The sequence below is a fragment of the Megalobrama amblycephala genome, linkage group LG1 (assembly GCF_018812025.1).
Source record: "Megalobrama amblycephala isolate DHTTF-2021 linkage group LG1, ASM1881202v1, whole genome shotgun sequence".
Taxonomy (NCBI): domain Eukaryota; kingdom Metazoa; phylum Chordata; class Actinopteri; order Cypriniformes; family Xenocyprididae; genus Megalobrama; species Megalobrama amblycephala.
The window spans coordinates 31,094,284-31,113,356 of NC_063044.1; the positions used below are offsets into that span (position 1 = coordinate 31,094,284).

The following is a 19,073-nucleotide window of genomic DNA, read 5'->3' on the forward strand; positions in this document are numbered from 1 at the left end:
CATTTATTTGTAATTTATCTGAAATGTAAACGTATACTGCTAAATAGTATAATTAGTAATCGCACATTTTGTATTAATGCAAAATAAGACGTATTTTTAAGGGTTTTTTCATCAAATAAACACGTCACGGTCTCTGTTGCATAACACATATATTGTTGATGAAATGTATTTTGAGGTTACTGCGTGCATTATTAAGTGTGTAATAATAATTACAGAAACACTCGTGATGACCACACACACACAGCACAGACCCCCTTTAACCGCGCGGAGTCTCGCGAGAGCAGCAGACGGAGCGTGATCTCGCAGGCCTGTTGTGTGTGTCTGACGATAGACGCTGCGTGGGGGTTTTCGCTTGATGTCATTGGGAAAGACGCGAGAGGTGCGTTTACACTACAGCTTCTCATGCTCCTGCGGCGTCTCGCAGGCGTTTCTTTCCAAACTCGCGCAGTTAACGAGCTTTCACCTTACAGAGGCACATTTTGACGGGTTTTTGGGGATGAAGGTGATGCGGCGGTGCTGTGCTCGCGCTCGGCGTCCGTGCAGATGCGCGTGCAGCTGAGCAGAAAGATGGACCACAACACCGTCGACGAAAACGGCCCTGAATCGCTCTAACTCGCTTCTTTGACGCTTTTGCAGTTCAATCCCGCGGTCGAGACCTTCTTGGAGATGGATATGTGGACGTCGAGTGGCGTTAGGCCCTCCGGATGGCAAACAAACCGTGCGGATCTGTAGCCTGTTAGCTAGTAACAGAAGAAGACCGCAGTCTCCGTGTGAGGATGGAGCATCAGCTGTTAGGAGGAAGATCAGGGGCACATCCTGGTCTTTAGGGAGTTTGTTTCGTTCCACAAAGCTGCTGGACTTCTAGCCATATCATATCACAGCATATCATGCGGTCAGACCCGAGCAGTGTTTACTGACCGCCGCCGATATCTGTAGAGAGACTAGCTCAGTTCTTCACTCCTGTGTCAGAGTCCAGGGAACCTGAGATGGATAAACTCACCATTATTTCAGGATGTCTCTTTCTGGCTGCGGATATATTTGCCATCGCGAGCATTGCCAATCCGGACTGGATCAACACTGGCGAGTCAGCAGGTGAGAAATCAGATCAATAACTCTTTATTATTATATTGACAACAGAACTGCAAGTGTGCGTTTCTGATTAAGAGCCATTTCATGTTTACATGCCTCATATCTGTGTTAGATAATAAAGGTCTGACTCTCCTCACATTATATAGATGCACTTCATAATAAATGACTTTAAAACATGATTACGCTCATTAGTTAACACGCATTCAAGCTTTGGTTTCTTGTGTCTTCATGCACTATCGCATTTGAATGTGCCGAGCTGGATAAGTTATTACTATTATAATGTTTGTTTAATAAAATCTAAATTTTAAAGGGCTATGTGTATTGACGCAAATTTCACGATTCGGTTCACAAGCTTGTGATTCGATTCTGAACTCGATTCGAAATCGATTCTTTTGGATATCAGATACAGTACATGAGTCAAAACGGCATTTATTGCTTGAATTTCGTAATAATAAAAAAAGTTGAGACTCATAAGTTAGAGGTGCACCGATATATCGGCTAATAATCGGTATCGGCCGATAAAAGCACATTTTCACGCTATTGGCCGATAGTTTAAAAACGGCCGATATCGTGTCAATCAAAAGAGGGCAGGAAAATTACTGAATTTGTGCTAAGAAAATGCTAAGAAACCAGTTTGATATTAATTCATACAATTACTATTAGTATTGAATAACATTCAGAAAGTTTTAGTAGAATTTAGTTAATGCGTGTTAATAGTAATTTGTGTAAGGTGTTTGTCAACTGAAACAGCACAGACTAAAAGATCAATTTTTAGGATTTAAGAAGAGATATTTTCAACCCAGCCGTAATATATTACCCTCAGGTTATTGGTATATCAGTAAATTTTAATGTAGTCATTTTTCAGGTGTTGAATACTCATAGAATGGGCTGACGTTTGTATTTTGTAGCTCAGAAATATTTTGTGTAATGAAATATTAACACTTGTTATTTTGGGCTATTAACTTCAATAGCCTACTTTAGATTATTTTTGTTTCAACCCATGTTTGGGTCAAAATATGGACAAACCCAACCTTTGGGTTTAGAATTTTAATTTAAAAACATGGGTTGAAACAACCCAGCATTTTTTTAGAGAGTATTAAACATTATTCAATAAAAAAATGTAAAATTGTGTAAAAATCGTTGTCCACGAGTGACCGGAAAGCATTGCAGTCAACAATTGCATCATGTGTCTTTTGTAATATTTAACCTCATCATAGATATTGTAATCTGACCACTAAAGCTCTAAACGAAGCTCAAGATGTGATAAATAATTTAACCTAAGCGATTCGTTCATATCCAGTTGTTCAGCTGCCCTGTTTCGATGATTCATCGGTTTTATTTGTTAGCACATCTACACGGTTATTATTAAACATCTAAAGCGGTCCTGCAGATCACAACTGTCTTCAAATGTCCATGTGCCGGCGGGCTGTTGATAAACAGCTGCTCTTTGTTCAGCATGCATGACTGCTTGGTAAGTGGGTCAGCAGGGGTTCAAGCACAATCCACTCGATTCAGCAAGAATCGCTGATCTTGTGCTGTTCTCTTACATGTCAAATGCTACAGTGGTGAATCAGGTGTCAAAACATGCTGCCATGTGAAGAAGATATTCCTTTGTGTCGTGTTCAACCTTCCAGCACAAGATGTTTAGCACATGCTTCCTATCTAATTCATTTTTCCCACATGTCTGAGGTTTATTGTTGTCTGGAGCAGGCATTATTGTCCCATAGTGGTAGGAAGCTATTATAGGTGAATGTCACCGACACACACACACAAAAACGCAAAACAAACAAATTATATTTTTCATAAAGCAAATGAAGTGGTTTTGTTACATTAAGATCCACTAGATTATTTGATATTATTTAATTGACAGTTTAGCACATTAACCACACATACACACACACACACACACACACACACACACACACACACACACACATTACTATAATGTGTCCAGGTGTCTGTTTTACTTTTGATTTAGTTTTTTTTAATTATTATTTTTTTTTTACTTTTTCCAAAAGAAAAGTTACAAAATACACTATCCTTTTATAGTCCTTTTTTATACTGTTATGAAATGAGTGATTTAAATGGATGATAGATCACTGAAAAATTTCAAACTCTTTAGTAAATTGGGAAACAAACATGTTTTGACGTGCGTGCACCCACACACACACACACACACACAATATACATTCAGGGTTCAATGCTGAGGATTTTTTCTACTGTCCCGGTTGGGCCAGTGGTTCAAGTTTTTACTTGTCCTGCCAAAATTTTCACTCTCCCCACCACAAAAAAAGTAATAGGCTAAATACATGAAATAAAATAGGTGTAGTTATTGTTTTCAGTGTTTCTTTTACATTCATGAAATATAGTTGAGAATGTCTATTTCATAAATGTTTATTTGCACTACCGTTCACTTTCACTACTGTCATTATGACTTATTTGCACAAACCATTTCTGACTACCATCTCTCATATGTCATATATATGCCATTTTATATCTGCATTTTTATCTTCTTTAACTTTATTAATATCATAAATGTTTATTTGCACTACCGTTAAGCACAAGCGCCACATACTGTCAGGGAGTGAATTTGCATGTTCACTCTGCGCATCACCAGTGAAAATCGCTTGGGTATGAACACAAAAATCGTCTCGAAAAAACGCTGCCAATAAACGCGTGTGATATTCATCCCGGTGTGTACAGGCCTTCATGTTGTCAATCATGTTTACACACTGCCTCCGAAACTTTCGTCCGTCTTTTTTTCATATCTTGAATTACACATTCTTGCTGCCCCGGGCCATAGGGCAGTCATTATTGTCAAGCCATGTGAATTGCAATATACATTATGTTGTGTATGAGGTTTTTTTGTAATAGAAATGTCAATTTTTTGGAGGGTAACATGCTTAACAACAGTTATGTTTCCAACCACCTATTTTTATGCACATTTTATGGTATATCACATAAATGATGGATGAAAAAAACAAAAAAAAAACAAGATGTGCATTAATTTCTAAAAATGCACTCAGACGTGTTCATGAACTACTATGGAAACACATTTACTGAATAAATTCCTCGATGCACAATGAAAAACGTGACTTTGCCTCAGCAGAGGAGGGGATTGGATAACTGGACTAACCAGCAGACCAATCGCATCACAGCATTGCAAATATTTGTTTGATAATTCTGAAATGCCTGAGCCAAAGTCTGTCATCAGAGTGATTGTTTAATTTCCTCCCAGAAGCATCTCACATGATTGTATTCCCAAACCAGCATCCGAACACAAGATAACATCTGAGACACAAGTCATTTATGATGCAGGAAAAACAGCAACAGAAACTTCCATTTTTATTAGATATTTTGCACAAATTTCCCCGGAAGTGACAATTTTGTTCCTTCTACACAAGATTTAAATGGTGTTTTATTCACAAATGTTTTATGCGATTTTTCCAATTTTGCGCACAAGTTAACTTTGAATGGAAACATGGTTAATGGGGAAAAAAAACCTAGAGATTCAGTCTAAAACAGCCAAAAGAATGACTTGATGAAAACAACACCGTAAAGACCTCATAGATGTTTGTTTGTGTTAAATTGTTCTTTCAGCCTGCCAAATGAAGAATTCTGAGTTCATTGTTTAGTGCATGACTGCATGCGATTCAGTAAACTGAATGGGCTCCTTTGTGAGCTATTGTCAGATTGTTTCCTTCCTGTGAATGGTAAAATCATTAAAGTGTTTGCAGTGTCCCTGCCCTCTCTTTGATGTGGTCTGTGACCAGAATGAAGCAGAATAATTGGCTGATGAGACATTGTTTAGGCTCTTTCAGGGAATTTGTGTCTTTGATCTTCTTCTAGACATTTTGACTAAACGGTTGCATTGAAGTTTTCGTTGTTGTTTTGATTTATTATTTGTTATTTTTTCCCTGTGTTGATGGATACACAAAGAAAGCCATTTTCTCTAAGTGCAAGAAAGATTGCTGTCTTTTTCTTTTCTTTTTTCTTTTTTTTTTTTTTGTTGCTAGTATTATTATTACTGTTGGTGATAGTGAATCAAATAAATCTCTAGTCCAGTGGTCTCAAACTCAGTTCCTGGAAGGCCACTGTCCTGCAGAGTTTAGCTCCAACCAACCTGGAGGTTTCTAGTAATCCTGAAGACCTTGATTAGCTGGTTCAGGTGTGCTTAATTAGGGTTGGAGCTAAACTCAGCAGGACAGTGGCCCTCCAGGAACTGAGTTTGAGACCACTGCTCTAGCCCAAGTATTCAACTTTGGCATGTCATTTATCCAGTACCAATTGTGCTACAGCAGGGCTCCAGTCTAACATTTGAGATCACCAATTATGTCACCGATGCCACCAAGTTCTACAGATGGTAGCACCACCACCTGAAAAATAGGGTTTAAACAGATCATTGTTGATCCATGATCTGTACAGACCAGGCTCCACGTTATTTCCGCAGATTATTTCAAGTTTAACTGCCATAGACTGAAAGTTTATAATTTGCACGTTTTGTCACGCTAATTTACACTTTCAATAGATTTTAAATCATTCCAGCACTAGAAGAGGCAAAAGAGAATTTAATTTGGTACACTCGAGGTGCGCACACACAGAGAGAGGGGCGTGTTTCAGAGAGGTACTCCGAATGGGTTCCTTTCGCTTCTACTTGCTAAGCTAGTATTTTTTGCTGTTGTATCGGAGCACTCAAAGTGTGCTTTAAGTAATAAATGGAAAGCAAAGTTACCCCCACCCCCAAAACCACTAACCAAACATAATTAATAATTATTAACACTATTAATTATTTGTATTACATGTTCTGTCTCTTAGAAATGCACATTTGACAGCAATTTGAGTTGACAAGCAGTGAGCTTGATGCGAATGTACACTTCTTTTCATTGACAAAACACTCAAATCTGTAAAAATTCGGGCTGGGTACAAAATATCGATTTCTCGATTTTAATCGGTTCTCATTTTTACGAACCGATATCGATTCTTAAATCCCAAGAATCGATTCGTCTAGTCTGTTTTCAGTTGATGAATGAGCAGAATATGTAGCGTGCCTCCCATCCAATAAATCTCAATAATCTTTGTTCTTTGTTACTTTTGATATGAAGCAAAGTCTCAGACTTCAAATGACGTCCATCTTATTATAAGATTCGAAAAAATAAATACCGTTTTGGCACAGTTTAATGTGGCGTGACAGATCTCTTTAGTGCCTCAATTAAAGAGAAGCGGCAGCACGAGCGCATGTGAACATCCTCTCCTCCTCTTTATTAGCAGTTACAGCGTGAAATAAACACGACTAAACATCTGAAGGTATGTTAAAATATACAGTACAACTTACCGAAATCTGTATTATGTCTCGTGTAATAGCTCAATCAGTGTTTCAACCTCGGAAAGACGTCAATAAAACAGCTTGTAAACAATGTCACGTAACGTCACATTTACCTCAGAAAAACATATTCAGTGACCATAAACTCATTAGTCAGCTAGAAAAGTGTACTCTAGAAAGCAACATTCTGATAAATATAGCTATGCACCGTTACATATTCATTATGATTTTTAATGTTCTTCAATATTTAATGCATGTTTGAATAAATCAGTTATGACAGCTGCGATTTAAATGTTTATATTGCAAAAAAAACGAATTGGAGTAGAAATATGATTATGTAATTCTAAACTTTACTTATAATAAAAACATCATTGAGTGTAATTTAAGTATTTGTATATAAATAAGTTAATTTAACCTTCAATATTATAGTAGTACCAACTAACTCCCATGTGTAGTTTACAGCATTAGTTGAGAGATTTTTTTCCTCTAGAAAATTTAACATGTATGAATCAAAAGCATGTGAATAGTAATCGAATCGAATCGTGAAAATTGTCAATACCCAGCCCTAGTAAAAATTGTAACAACCTCATTTTTATTGGGTTAAAATCTAAATATACTGACTGACTGAGTTAGGACTCTTATTAAAATTGGTCTTCCAATATAATTAATACATTTGTAGATTGATATCCACAGGTAAAACCATGCATAGGACCTCATTACCATGCAAAAAGTAGCCTAAATACAGTTAGTATAAATACAAATGCGATATATCTTAACCAAAAATTCTGTAATTATATTCCATTACTTCTTTAATACATGTCTACATTAATAAAATAATGAAATACAGAAATGTAAAATATTCTTATATCGTTGTGGCACAGTGTTGTTGAGAACATCATTGCCGTTTCATCTGACTCTATACTATACTCTATACTATAATCATCGAGACTAGATTAGTGGTTTGTGCCAAACTCGAACGCTTCTCACTGGATCTCGCAGTGTGTAGTTGTGCAGTAGTGGTCACGTGATGAAGACATTCAGCGAGTGAACATGTTAGCTCTGAGCTGATAAATGGTCTGTGTGGTGCACGGTTGAAACAGTTAGCATTGTATCATTCTAATTTTGGCTCATTTAATGTTTCACGTACACAACATAAATGATGGAGCTTATCAGTTTAGCAAATTGGTGTCAAAACCAGTGCGACCTCTAACAAAATTTAAATACGCCAGCAGGAAAAAAGGTTGCAAAATGCAACCATTTAGTCTAGAGCCCTGTACAGACATGAATGACCCCTCAAATCATGATGCTTGTTGCAAGCGATCAGGCAAATAAAATAAAATGGGGAAAATATCCCTTACTTGCTTTGAAGGAGGCATCTGAGCATATATAGACTGAAATATTAGAAGAGTCTTCTTGATAAATGTCTGACTTGGCTTAGAAAGCAACAACATAACAACTTGCTAAAACCACTCAGAACACCATTGTAAAAGCATAACAACACCCTGACATCCATGCCCCACTTGTGTGTTGGTAAGAATTTTTTTGAAACTTTTTCTGGAGCATTTTTGAATCAACCTGCAAAGTAGAAAATGCTTGCATTTTAAACCCCCCTGGATTTTGCATTTTAATCAAGCGGCAACCTCCCCCTTTCTCTCGTGAAGCCAATACGGAAGTAACTTAAACTGCGATTCATCGACTGGCCGCTAGGGACAGGCTCCAAAAGAGAGCAGAATCTCATAGAGTCCCATGTTAAATTGGCCAAGTTTATAGCAGAAAAAAACATGTTTACAAGTTGGTTCAAATTGTGGTTTTGGTCTATACTGCTATTTTTGCCCTTCATGACAACTCTGAGGGGGGTGAATTTTTTTATAACTTATCCGTTTAAATTATATTAAGCCTTAAAGTTCTGCATAATTAAGGGCGTGGTCACTTGAGTGACAGGTAGATTGCGCTGCTGTCTGTGAGCCGTCATGTTACCTCAGCTGCCGCTGAATTTGGCATCTCAGCCGTATTTGTGCTCGATTATTTTATACAATTATAAAATATGGCTTGCTGCGTAATATTCGAGACTGATGTGTGTCTGTGTAGATGTGCATGGGGAAGAGACACAGAACACACGTTGTTGGATCGTGGCATTGGCTGAAAGTTTTGGTTGTGAGATTTACTGCAATGACAATGGCGGGAGGATATCAAAATCCAACAGCACTGCTTGGATATTATAACTGAAACTGCTGCACTATTTTGAAAAAAAATATACTTTGGACACAGGCTCATTTGTTTGTTAGATACGATCGCTGCTCAGTTTGCATCCTTTCTTGAAGAACGATGACAGAGAGCAGATCATTCAGAAGAAATGTGAAATGTTTTTTTGTTTTGCAATGGACATTCATATTTTACCCAAGTGCCACGGATTGGATTCATCTCGCGATCTCTATTTCATTATAAAGGTATGAAGTCCCATTTGATTTTCCATGTTGTTATTTGCACAACCAACACTACTGGTGTTGGAGCATCTATATCTTAAAAAACACCGTAGATTGACAGTAAACCTTTAGAACTTTCTGATGATAAAACTTATCTTCATTAATATTTTAGATCGTATCTAAGATAGATAGATAGCTCCTTTGCTGCTAACATGGTCACGTCGAGCTAGGCGGGCGTGGTTTCAGCAACCAGTCATATGAGCTCAAACCACCTCCCCGCCTCTTTGCCCATTTTCAGTTATCCGGGAGTGACGTGCGGTGACGCGCAGCTAAGATGGCCGCGGCCTCATTTAGGCGTCAAAACTGCTGTTCAGAACTCTATGGGTGACGTCACGGACACTACGTCCATATTTTTTTACAGTCTATGATTTTAATATGTATATAATTTTGCCCTTGGGAGTTATTGGTGTTTCTTTGTTAAAAATATAGATAACTTTTATATCAGAATCGCTGTGTTTGTTCAGCAGAACTGTTGGCAGCATCCCCCATGTTGCTTTGTTTTGACCTAAGTGGTGCTCAGCAGTTGTGTTTTTACTTGCGTACAGTTGTTTCCGACCACTTAATCATGTTTATGTCCAGCCAACATTATCTGCTGGTAATTACCTTTAGCAAACATTTAGCAAAAAATGTGTTCTGTTGTTCAGTTAGGATGAGTCTTCACCTTTACATCATAATCAGGTGATCTGATCACAGCTGGTCTGCCCAGACATCTGGCATGAAGATCTGTGAAGTCTTGGTACGTATACAAGATTATCGGCATTGGCCAGTTATTATTCCCAATTCATTAATTTTTATAAAGGGTTACTGAAAAGTATTGTCTCACATGTGTTCTCAGCTTGTCAGGCCTGTCAGTAAGTGCATTTAAACCTCATTTCCCTCAGACTTGATAGGAATGTGTCAATCTATCCCCTCGAACACTAGAGGAAAAAATACTGGGAAACTGTGATTGGCATTTACTGCTCCGTTTCACATCTGCGCTGCCAGTGAGACAGCAGAAATGATGGTATGTTTGTTCGCTTTTTCTAAAGGAAACGACAGTTCACAGGCGGGAGTCACGGCAAAGGCAGGAAATTATGCAGAGGAGACCTTCAAACTCAACCCGTGACTGAGAAACCAAGAGCTCGCGGGGACAAAACACGAGTTGGTGGTCGTGACATTTACAAAATGAAAAAAGCCCTGCAAGCCTTTTATTCCCAGAGAAACACTCGGAGTGAGAAGAATGATTAATTCGTCTCAGTGTCTCCGTGTGACAGCATACAGTACACTTTTCACTCTCTATGCAGGGAGCTGATTGTTTGGAGCTTGTTTTAGAGGTGTCGAAGGCATTTTTAACAGTACTGTTTCTGTTTGCAGCAAAATAAGCGCCCGGCTAGAAATGCCACTTACTCCCACTGCTTCAGAAACACTTGCTGATGCACAATTCGGACTTGAAAACAAAATATTTGAGTGTTTTAAACTGAAGGTTGTTTTCAAGTCAATGCAGGATATTGTAAATTTTGGCAGCTATTTTTTAATTTAGTCTTAGTCTTGTGTCAAATGTACTTTTTTTTTTTTTTTTTTTTTTTTAGTTTCTTATTTTTTAAAATTAGTCAACATTGCCCTGTTTTAGTCAAGTTTTATTCGACTAAGGCCCGGTTTCACAGACAGAGCTTAGATTAAGCCAGGATTAGGCCTCAGCAGTACATTTATTTATTTTTTTGGTTCAAATGTTTTCTTTTATTGAAGAAAAAAAAAGGCATTTAAAAAAAAATCATTTTAAAAAATGTGTTAAATTTTATTTGACAAGCCAACTTACAACACAAGGCTTTTAATGATGTGTTATATAAAATTCCTTATTGACACACACATTTTAACAAATGCATGACATTAACCCTGGCCATCTACTAAAAGGTAGGCCTATCACATAAAGAGAATATCTGAATGGATGATCAAAGTACTCAAATGTTTAAAACAATAATTAAATTTGTTAAAACCCCTACATTTACACTTTTTAATGCAGCACTAAAAGAGTGACCAAAAATGCATTTTCCCATGAGTAACAATTCAAAACAATATAATGCACTGGTTGCCATGACAACGGTGAAGCGCAGTCCTGTGCAATTTGTATTTGTCCATGTTTGGCATACATCTTTGGCTGACGCATCATGTTTGTTTGCTCTTTTATTTTTTTTTATTCCACAATATTAAGATGCTGTGCCAAGTTAAAAATAGTTTTTCTGTTTTTAAAAATGTGTATCGAGACCATCTCTGTTCCATTCTTTTGCAATAGTCGGTACAGCTGTTGCCCATCTTCACTCTTTTGGCCCTCGTCGTTCAAAAGAAACCCTTTACATGCATGCATTGATGCGTTCTACTGAGTAGTCGCCATAAATGCTGCATTAGAATGATTGGGCAAGTGACTGTCCATCGTCTGGTCCAAACCTCACACACTTTGGCATCCTTGCCAAGCCCTGCTCTTATTAGAAGCTGAGAACATAATCCAATTAGGCCAAATATTTAATAAACAAATGCGTGAAAGGACCAGACCATTAGCAGATTTTTGTGAATGTCAGGTGTTCTGATTCTAGGAAACCTGCAGAGTTTTCTTCAGGCACAGATTCCATGCGGGCCTGGTTATTTTGTCCCAGTTCATTGTAATTCATTGAGCTACATACTAAGGAGCTCTTAGGAAGAGGATTTTATGAAAAGGACTAACATGCTCTCAGCAATGCTTATCCGAATACATGAAAAGAATAATAAGCGACCGAGAGAGACAGACCTCTTGAAAAGTGATGAGGCCAGTCTGTTTGCCACTGACTCATGGCTGCTTGAGAAAATAAAGTCCAACTCGCTGACTCAGTTCAGCATGCAGGGAGCATTTCTAGAGCTCTTGCTGCTGACCAGATTTATTTTCTTAATAAACGTCCCTGCTCTTATCGTTAAGTACTGGTCCACTGATGTGGGTTTTCAATGGCAAATAACGATAACTAGATTGCAGGGTGGCCTATGGTTGAGCTACTGAAATGTATAAATGTATTTTAAAATTACTCTTTAAAAAAAAAAACCTACCTAACCCCAAAATTAAAATTCTGTCAACAATTACTCGCCCTCATGTCCTTCTAAACCTGTAAGTCCTTAGTTCATCTTTGGAACACAAATTAAGATATTTTTGATGAAAGAACGATGTTAGATTCCCTTCCATTGACTGCCTTTGTGATCTTCCAGAAGAAGTTTGTTCTTGTGCGTTATTCAAATTAGGTTGAGCTTTTGCATATTTGCTGATCAATGTTTACATGCAAGTAAAAGCCTAAATTAAATCTGTTCATCATAACAAGTGATTTGGACTAAACAGCTTGATTCATATGGATTAGTTTTCTGATCTCTTTATGAAGTTTTTGAAACATCAAAGTTGGAGTTTCAAAGGCAGTCAATGGAAGGAAATTTGACAGCATTCTGTCATCAAAAATATCTTAAAGGGTTAGTTACCCTTTAATTTGTGTTCCGAAGATGAACAAAAGTCTAATGTTTGTGGAACGACGTGAGGGTGAGTAATAAATGACAGAATTTTCATTTTGGGGTAAACTAACCCTTTAAGGCAGACGTTTTACATATTATCTATTAACAAGGCTGTTGGTAGACTTTGGAACTAAAACCAGGGATGCTTGAGAAATATTGACCAATATTAATACTTTCCTCAGTACTCTTAACTAAACTTCCATGATCTGATCTAGTGAAGTCCTGTTGTTTTTCCACCAAATTTTCTGTTTCATTATTAGTGAATACTAATACCAACACAATATCAACATTTCAGTAGTTTGTACAAATACCTGTAAAATGTATTGGTTCTCTGAACCATTTGATACCATAGCAAGAACTATTGTTACACACTCTTTAACTATTTAAAGTCGATTTCTTTTCGTCCCTATTGACGTATATTCAAGTGAAACAGATTATCAAAAAAGAAAAGAAATCAAGAGCAGGGACTTGGTTATATGCATCGGCAGGGCTCAAATTTTGCTGCGGGATTGCAGGTATCACGCATAGTTTTGCGTTATTTCTCTCAAAATGTGCAAATGACTTCACGGCACTGTTGCATCATCATTACTAAAGTTTAACATTTGCATGTCTTTTTAAGTCTGACCAATGTAAACATTCAAGCAATTTCAAACCATTCTTGCTTGCTCTCTAAGAGACTGTTTTCTCTGCACGCACACACACATTTTGGTTGATTGGATCACAAGTGGGCAAGGGAGACATTCACATTTCTACCTGGTATTTTAATCCGTCTCTTTTGTCCACTTATGTCCTCATTTATTCGAGGGGAGGGTCTTTGGGTGGGTAAATGTATGGGTTTTTTTTTTTTTTTTTTTAGATCTTTTGATCTAATGGACAAAATAAGCTCGTATAAAGCATATGGAGAGCATCAGCTTTCGTTTCTGCTCTGACAGCTGAAAGACCATGCCGAACGCTGAGTGCGCATTAGAAATCAGGAATGGTGAGAGAACATTGTGCTTGGTACATTATTTTTGTCTTCAAACCAAACTCGGGTCTTCAGCTGACAAAGTTTAAATCCTGTCTGTCTAGCACACCTTTCATAATGTTTACGCATTAAGTCAAAAGGAGGAGAATAGGCAATCTTTTTGTGGCTGTTCGAACGCATTCAATCACATGAGCATTTACATTACGAAAACAATCAGGTCGAATGCAATTACAACCATTTCAGGAAGTGGTCAAAAGTGGACAAGCTTAATGTTTTACACCCCGTTTACACCTGTATTTAGTGTTGTCCACTTGTGATCCGATTGACCAAAACGCATCTTAATACCAGGTGGAAACTTGGCCCTAGAGGAGGCTTCAAAACAGTTTGACCATAATATCTTAAGCCGCGGTCACACTAGACTTTGAACGTGCGAAATTTATTCGGATGCTGTAACGGTCGTGATATGACGTCACGGTTTACAGCGTCTTTTTTATAAACATGAATTCAACACATAACTTAAAGCAATACATTTAAAATGTAAAAATACAGAACCTACTCGACTTTACTGCAAAAATAGAATTCTTTTAATTCAGCCAAGAGGTCATGCCGTGACGAATCGATCTTCTACTGGTCGCACGTCTTCACGTGATGCGAATTCGCAGGTCAGAGTTCACCAAATTTGAATTTTGGAACGCAGCGAAATGCGAAATTTGCGAAGCTTGCGTTTCCGGTCTGACGCATTTGCATGCGTTTGAATGGAAGTCAATGGAACGAAAAGTGTAGTGTGACCGCCCCTTTATACTATATTATTTGGTAGTGTTTAGTTACATCAGCTGTTAAGCCCATTCAAATTTTGTTATGATAAAATCTTATGCTTCCAGCAATACATTATCATTGTGTTTACTGTGGGTCCATCGCGGGCACAGGATGTGTATGCATCAGTGTGCGTCTGAGAGAATTCAGTGCATTAAAAAAGAACAAGCCTGTAGCGCCATGTACGGCCCCCGCTTTCCACCCACTAGGGTTCAGAGGCTGTTTGACTCATCTCCATAACGCTCTATATCTCCAGAGCTGCTCAGCCTGGACTAATGAGAGAACGGCAATGCTCAGGAAGCACTTCCTGTTGTTTCACGCATAGGCTGCGAACAGGAGAGTGGTCCAGAGTCTCTGAATGTGTCAAGCCGCTGTTAAAATGGAGTCTTCGAAAGATTACTGGTGTTTACCGTTTTGTCTGCCAATGAAATGCAATCAGTGCCCACTCATTGTGAGAGAAACCCCTCCCTTATAGGTTCTTCACCAGTGGCATGTTGCTTTTGAGTATTTTTCAATTAAGTAAACAATGCTTCAGAAAAGACAAGGAAAACTGTTAGCAATAAAATAAAGAACGAATATACAGTTTGCAAGCAATAGAGCTAAGATAGCTTGAAGTCTTTCAGTAGCTGTAGAGGGTCTGTTACAGCTACTACTACAAGTTAGCCAGACAAGAGTAGTGAGCTTTTTCCCCCTCGATACTGCGGTTTGATTTTTAATGATGAAACGGACAGTGCCGATCTATTACCTTTGCTTTTCCTTATACTGCAAGACCTAATTCTGCCTTCAAGTGCATTTGATAAAACTTTTATCTCTGAGTTGAGCATTTGTTGTTATGCATCACACATTCAAGTCGGAATTATAACAGGGAACAAAGCAAACAAATTATATTATGAACAATAAGTTGAGTAATTAATGTTAAACTATTTGCGACAGACTTGCTGCTCACTGATCTCTATAGATTATTGCTATATCGTCTATTTTATAGATACAGCATTTACACAGTCTTAAATTGACACACCCCTTCATAGTCACAACTCTGTAGCTCTTGTATTGTCTAATAAACAGTGGTCTCCTTAATCAAAAACACCTGATTCATTAATAGAGACTCAAATGCTGTGTTTGAAATCACCCCCTATACCCTCATTCACTATTCCCTACATTACTCCACTAATATAGTCCACTTAAAGGAGTGAATGAAAAGGAGTGAGTGAATTCAGACACTGAGTGTGCCAGAAGGGCTTCCGCTTTTACATCGTTTGTGCTTGCTGTTTAATAATCATTTGAAACTAAACAAACTGGCAGCTCCAGTAGTAATAAAAGATTTATCTTGAACTCTGTCTTGGAAACTATGTATAAACCTTAATTAATTTAATAATCACTTAAAAATGCATTTATAAAATATTATGCTGTTGCCCCATTGGACCAGCGCAGTTTGGAAGATAGATGGATGATTCAGCAGTGGGCGCCATCTTTTGGCGAGAAGATCATTCGGTGCACAACTCTGTGCATTGTGGGTGTTCTCCAGCCATTGAGCTTGCATCTATTGTACACTTGTTATTGCGATGCATTGTGGGATTAAATGAGTGCACTCGATATTGTCCACTATGGTTTTGGACAACACTACAAATGGCTGTCCCCTCAAATAGTGCCCTATTTAAGGGTATAGGGGGTGATTTCGGACACAGCCATTGACTTGAAATGAGTGTGTCAGACAAAGGAGACATGCAAAATGTGCAGTGTTGGGGGGGCTCCAGGAACGTGGTTGAGAACCACTGGTCTAGAATTACGAGTTTCCCACTTGTAATAATGACTTTGCTCAGTAATTTATGTTCTCAGAATTATGATACAAGAAGTTCTCGTAAAACTTTTAATTACGATATTTCCGACCCACTTGAAAGCCACAAAATGCACATCTGTTTTGACATGTATTTTTTTGTTTTGTTTTGTTTTGGGTTTCATTTTACGTATATCTGGCTGTGTTTGCACAGACAAGGATTTTGACTAAGAAGTGCATTTGACCACTCCCACATTCACATTTGGCTGAAAATATTCATGACCACATTTACTAAATTTGATTGCAGATTGCAGATGTTGTGTGTATCGATAAGGACATCTGTTCTGTGATAACCACAGTCAATAACAATCTGCTGAAGAGTATACGTCTAGTTTCCACCGAGGGCTTCTTGGGAATTTGGCAGAGCTCCAGCGCTCTGACTTGTTCCAGGTTTATTTATCCAGATGCGTTGTTCTAAATGACGTTCTTCTTGTGTGTGCATGCGTTTGGGAAAAGGACACAGGGGGTTTGTGTCCTATGAATGTCTAAACTGTAGTTGTGGGTGCGATTCAGAGTTGTCTGTCTTTTTAGTGTACCATAGCGTGCCAGCTGGTTGTAATGATGGAATTAGACATTGAAGTTGTGAATCAGCGGGGGATTGGTGGGTGCTGGGGGAAATGTTTACCGGATGCAGACACTAGTCTTTATCAAGCTCTTTAAAGGCTTTCTTCCCACCAAGACAAAATGCTTCTTTCCCATCATCAAACTCGGGCTTAAATTCGAAGATCTGTTTCACATTTGCAACTCTGTAACGGTTCAAGCTGAGCGTAAATCGGCTTTCTTGCATTATACAATGTTAAATCTTCCTCTGTAATGCAGATGAGCTTTTTTTATCTGAAGCAAAATCAGTACATCATCTGTTTACTGAACTAATTGAATTCATAGTGCTGTCTATGCTGAACATAATGTATCTTTTAGTTTAAAAAGGTGAAAACTAAATTAAGTATTTTTGTTGACCTTTTTTTCAGTTGAGAAAAACCAATGTCTGTTGCTATTTTATACTAAAAATACTCTTAAAATCAAATTACCTTACTTTACTGTAACTATCAAAATGAAGGCAAATAAAAATTGCAGTTGAAATCTGAGGATCAACTAACAGAAAATTCATGAAATTCCATAATACAAGAAATTTTATCAACAGTCAACAATGGAAAAACGGTAGCGCAGTACAGTCATCTGGTCATCATTGCAGAATAAACACGACAGAACCCAGAAGTGAATGATTGTCATGTATAAATTTGATTTTTTTTTTTTTTTTTTTTTTTTTTGGCAAAATCAGGAAGCCAAGTGAATCTGTTACACCAGTGACACAAAAGTATATTTGGGTAAGCTTGATATGAAGGGATGCTCCAATCAATCAGCCACAGATGGGTATTGGCCGATAATAACATTCTATGACTCGATCTGTACTTCATATCTCTCAGATTTCGCAGTTGAATGAGGTAAAACCATTAAAAAAAAAGGATTTATGGATTGGATTGGTCAACCAGATTGACAGGTCTTGATTTATATGCCATATAGGAGCTCACAGCTGAAACAGTGCTGGAAGATCATCCCTCATCATCATAGGATCTTATTACTTACTTTTGGTAAAAAGGAGGCTGATAGAGTTAAGCCATTACTTTTAAAGGGATGGTCACCAAAAATGAAAATTGTCTTTTACTCACCCTCAAGTTGTTTCAAACCTGTATGAATTTCTTTTTTCTGGTCATCACAAAAGATATTTTGAAGATTGTTGGTAACCAAACAGATGAGTCCCATTGACTTCCATAGTATTTTTTTCCATACTACATCCCTTTAACATGCCATTTAGATGTGAAAGCATTAAATATCACTTATATAAAACTTAAATGATTGGTATTGGCTGATCATGATGACAAGAAATCGGTAAGCCATACTGGATGCAAAAATCCTGAATGGAGCATCACTAGTATAAACAGTTCTTTCTTTAGAGTACTAACAACAAGGCACAGTCACTTCAGCAAACTTTGACGAAATTTTGTAGTTCCGTTTGTAAATAGTTTTAACGATGCATAAAGTACTGCTTAATTGAGGCCTGTTCACACCAGCATGTTTGGTATAAACATTTCATATGCGGTAAATCTATAATAAAATAAGATGTAGCAGTCTTTCGTAAAACTAGTAGTATGTGCTTCTTATTTCAACAGCTTGTGCTGTCTGACTAACAGACTGCTTTTGAATACTGTATACACAAATATTTCCAGTGAAACAGCACAATTCTTGATACAGAATTGAAGTATCTCAGAAATGGGCCAGATATGGACCACTTTTGTCAGTGTTGCTGAAATGTTTCAAGCTTCAAAGCGTTGTCTAACTAAGAGAGGTGCTGAGTTGTTATCATTATCCCTGTATATGGAGTAAAGGACAGGATTTCCTTTGTTCTTCCATGTCCAGGATGTTTTCTTGGTAGATTCTCCACAATCCACTGCTTTTTTCCAGGGCGTAATGTGAATTCTTCCTGTATGTGAACTTTGGTTCAGTGATGCATTTTTTTGAAGTCCACTTACAGCTGCTTTAGAGCTGCTCTTAGCCTTCACAGACAACACTGCACCAGTCTGAGCATCAGCGCCACAGCAGGCATGTACAAGTGCATTGACAACATAAAATATGAGCTTGCTTTTGGTGTTTTCTTTTGATGACGTTTCATTTGTATTATGTTCTCAGAACCTTCATGTAACGGCGTCTTCAGAAAAGCATATAGATGCAAGCGCATCAATGAAATTGACATCTTCATTAGTCAGAAATCGACCAAGTTTGGCCTTTCCTTTCCAGTGTCAGTATCTTGTCTGCACATATGCATGTTGAATTGACAATGCCGTGGCAAAAGGAATATTATCGGCCTATATTATATCGTGATGGTATTACTACTTCAGTTTCTGTCAATGTTAGATATTTATCTGTGGGCACTTGTTGAAAATAAAGGCAGTCCTATGAAACCATGTAGTACTGAGGTGCCTTATTGAGTCTGTATGATGAGTGACTTGATTAGAAGTGCATCATACAGATTTGTTTGGTGTAAACTCTAAAAAATAGATAAATCCAAAATGAATGTTT

At 37.7% G+C, this 19,073-nt stretch overlaps 1 protein-coding gene across 1 annotated transcript in view; it reads left to right on the forward strand.

The window, feature by feature from the left end:
- The first annotated feature begins 281 nt into the window (after positions 1 to 281).
- Positions 282 to 19,073, forward strand: part of mosmoa (modulator of smoothened a) — a 46,380-nt gene continuing 27,588 nt past the window's right edge. Inside the window, exon 1 of the mRNA XM_048189443.1 lies at positions 282 to 1,092. Coding sequence (XP_048045400.1) covers positions 987 to 1,092 — 106 coding nt within the window. The 5' untranslated portion in view covers positions 282 to 986. The remainder of the gene's footprint in view (positions 1,093 to 19,073) is intronic.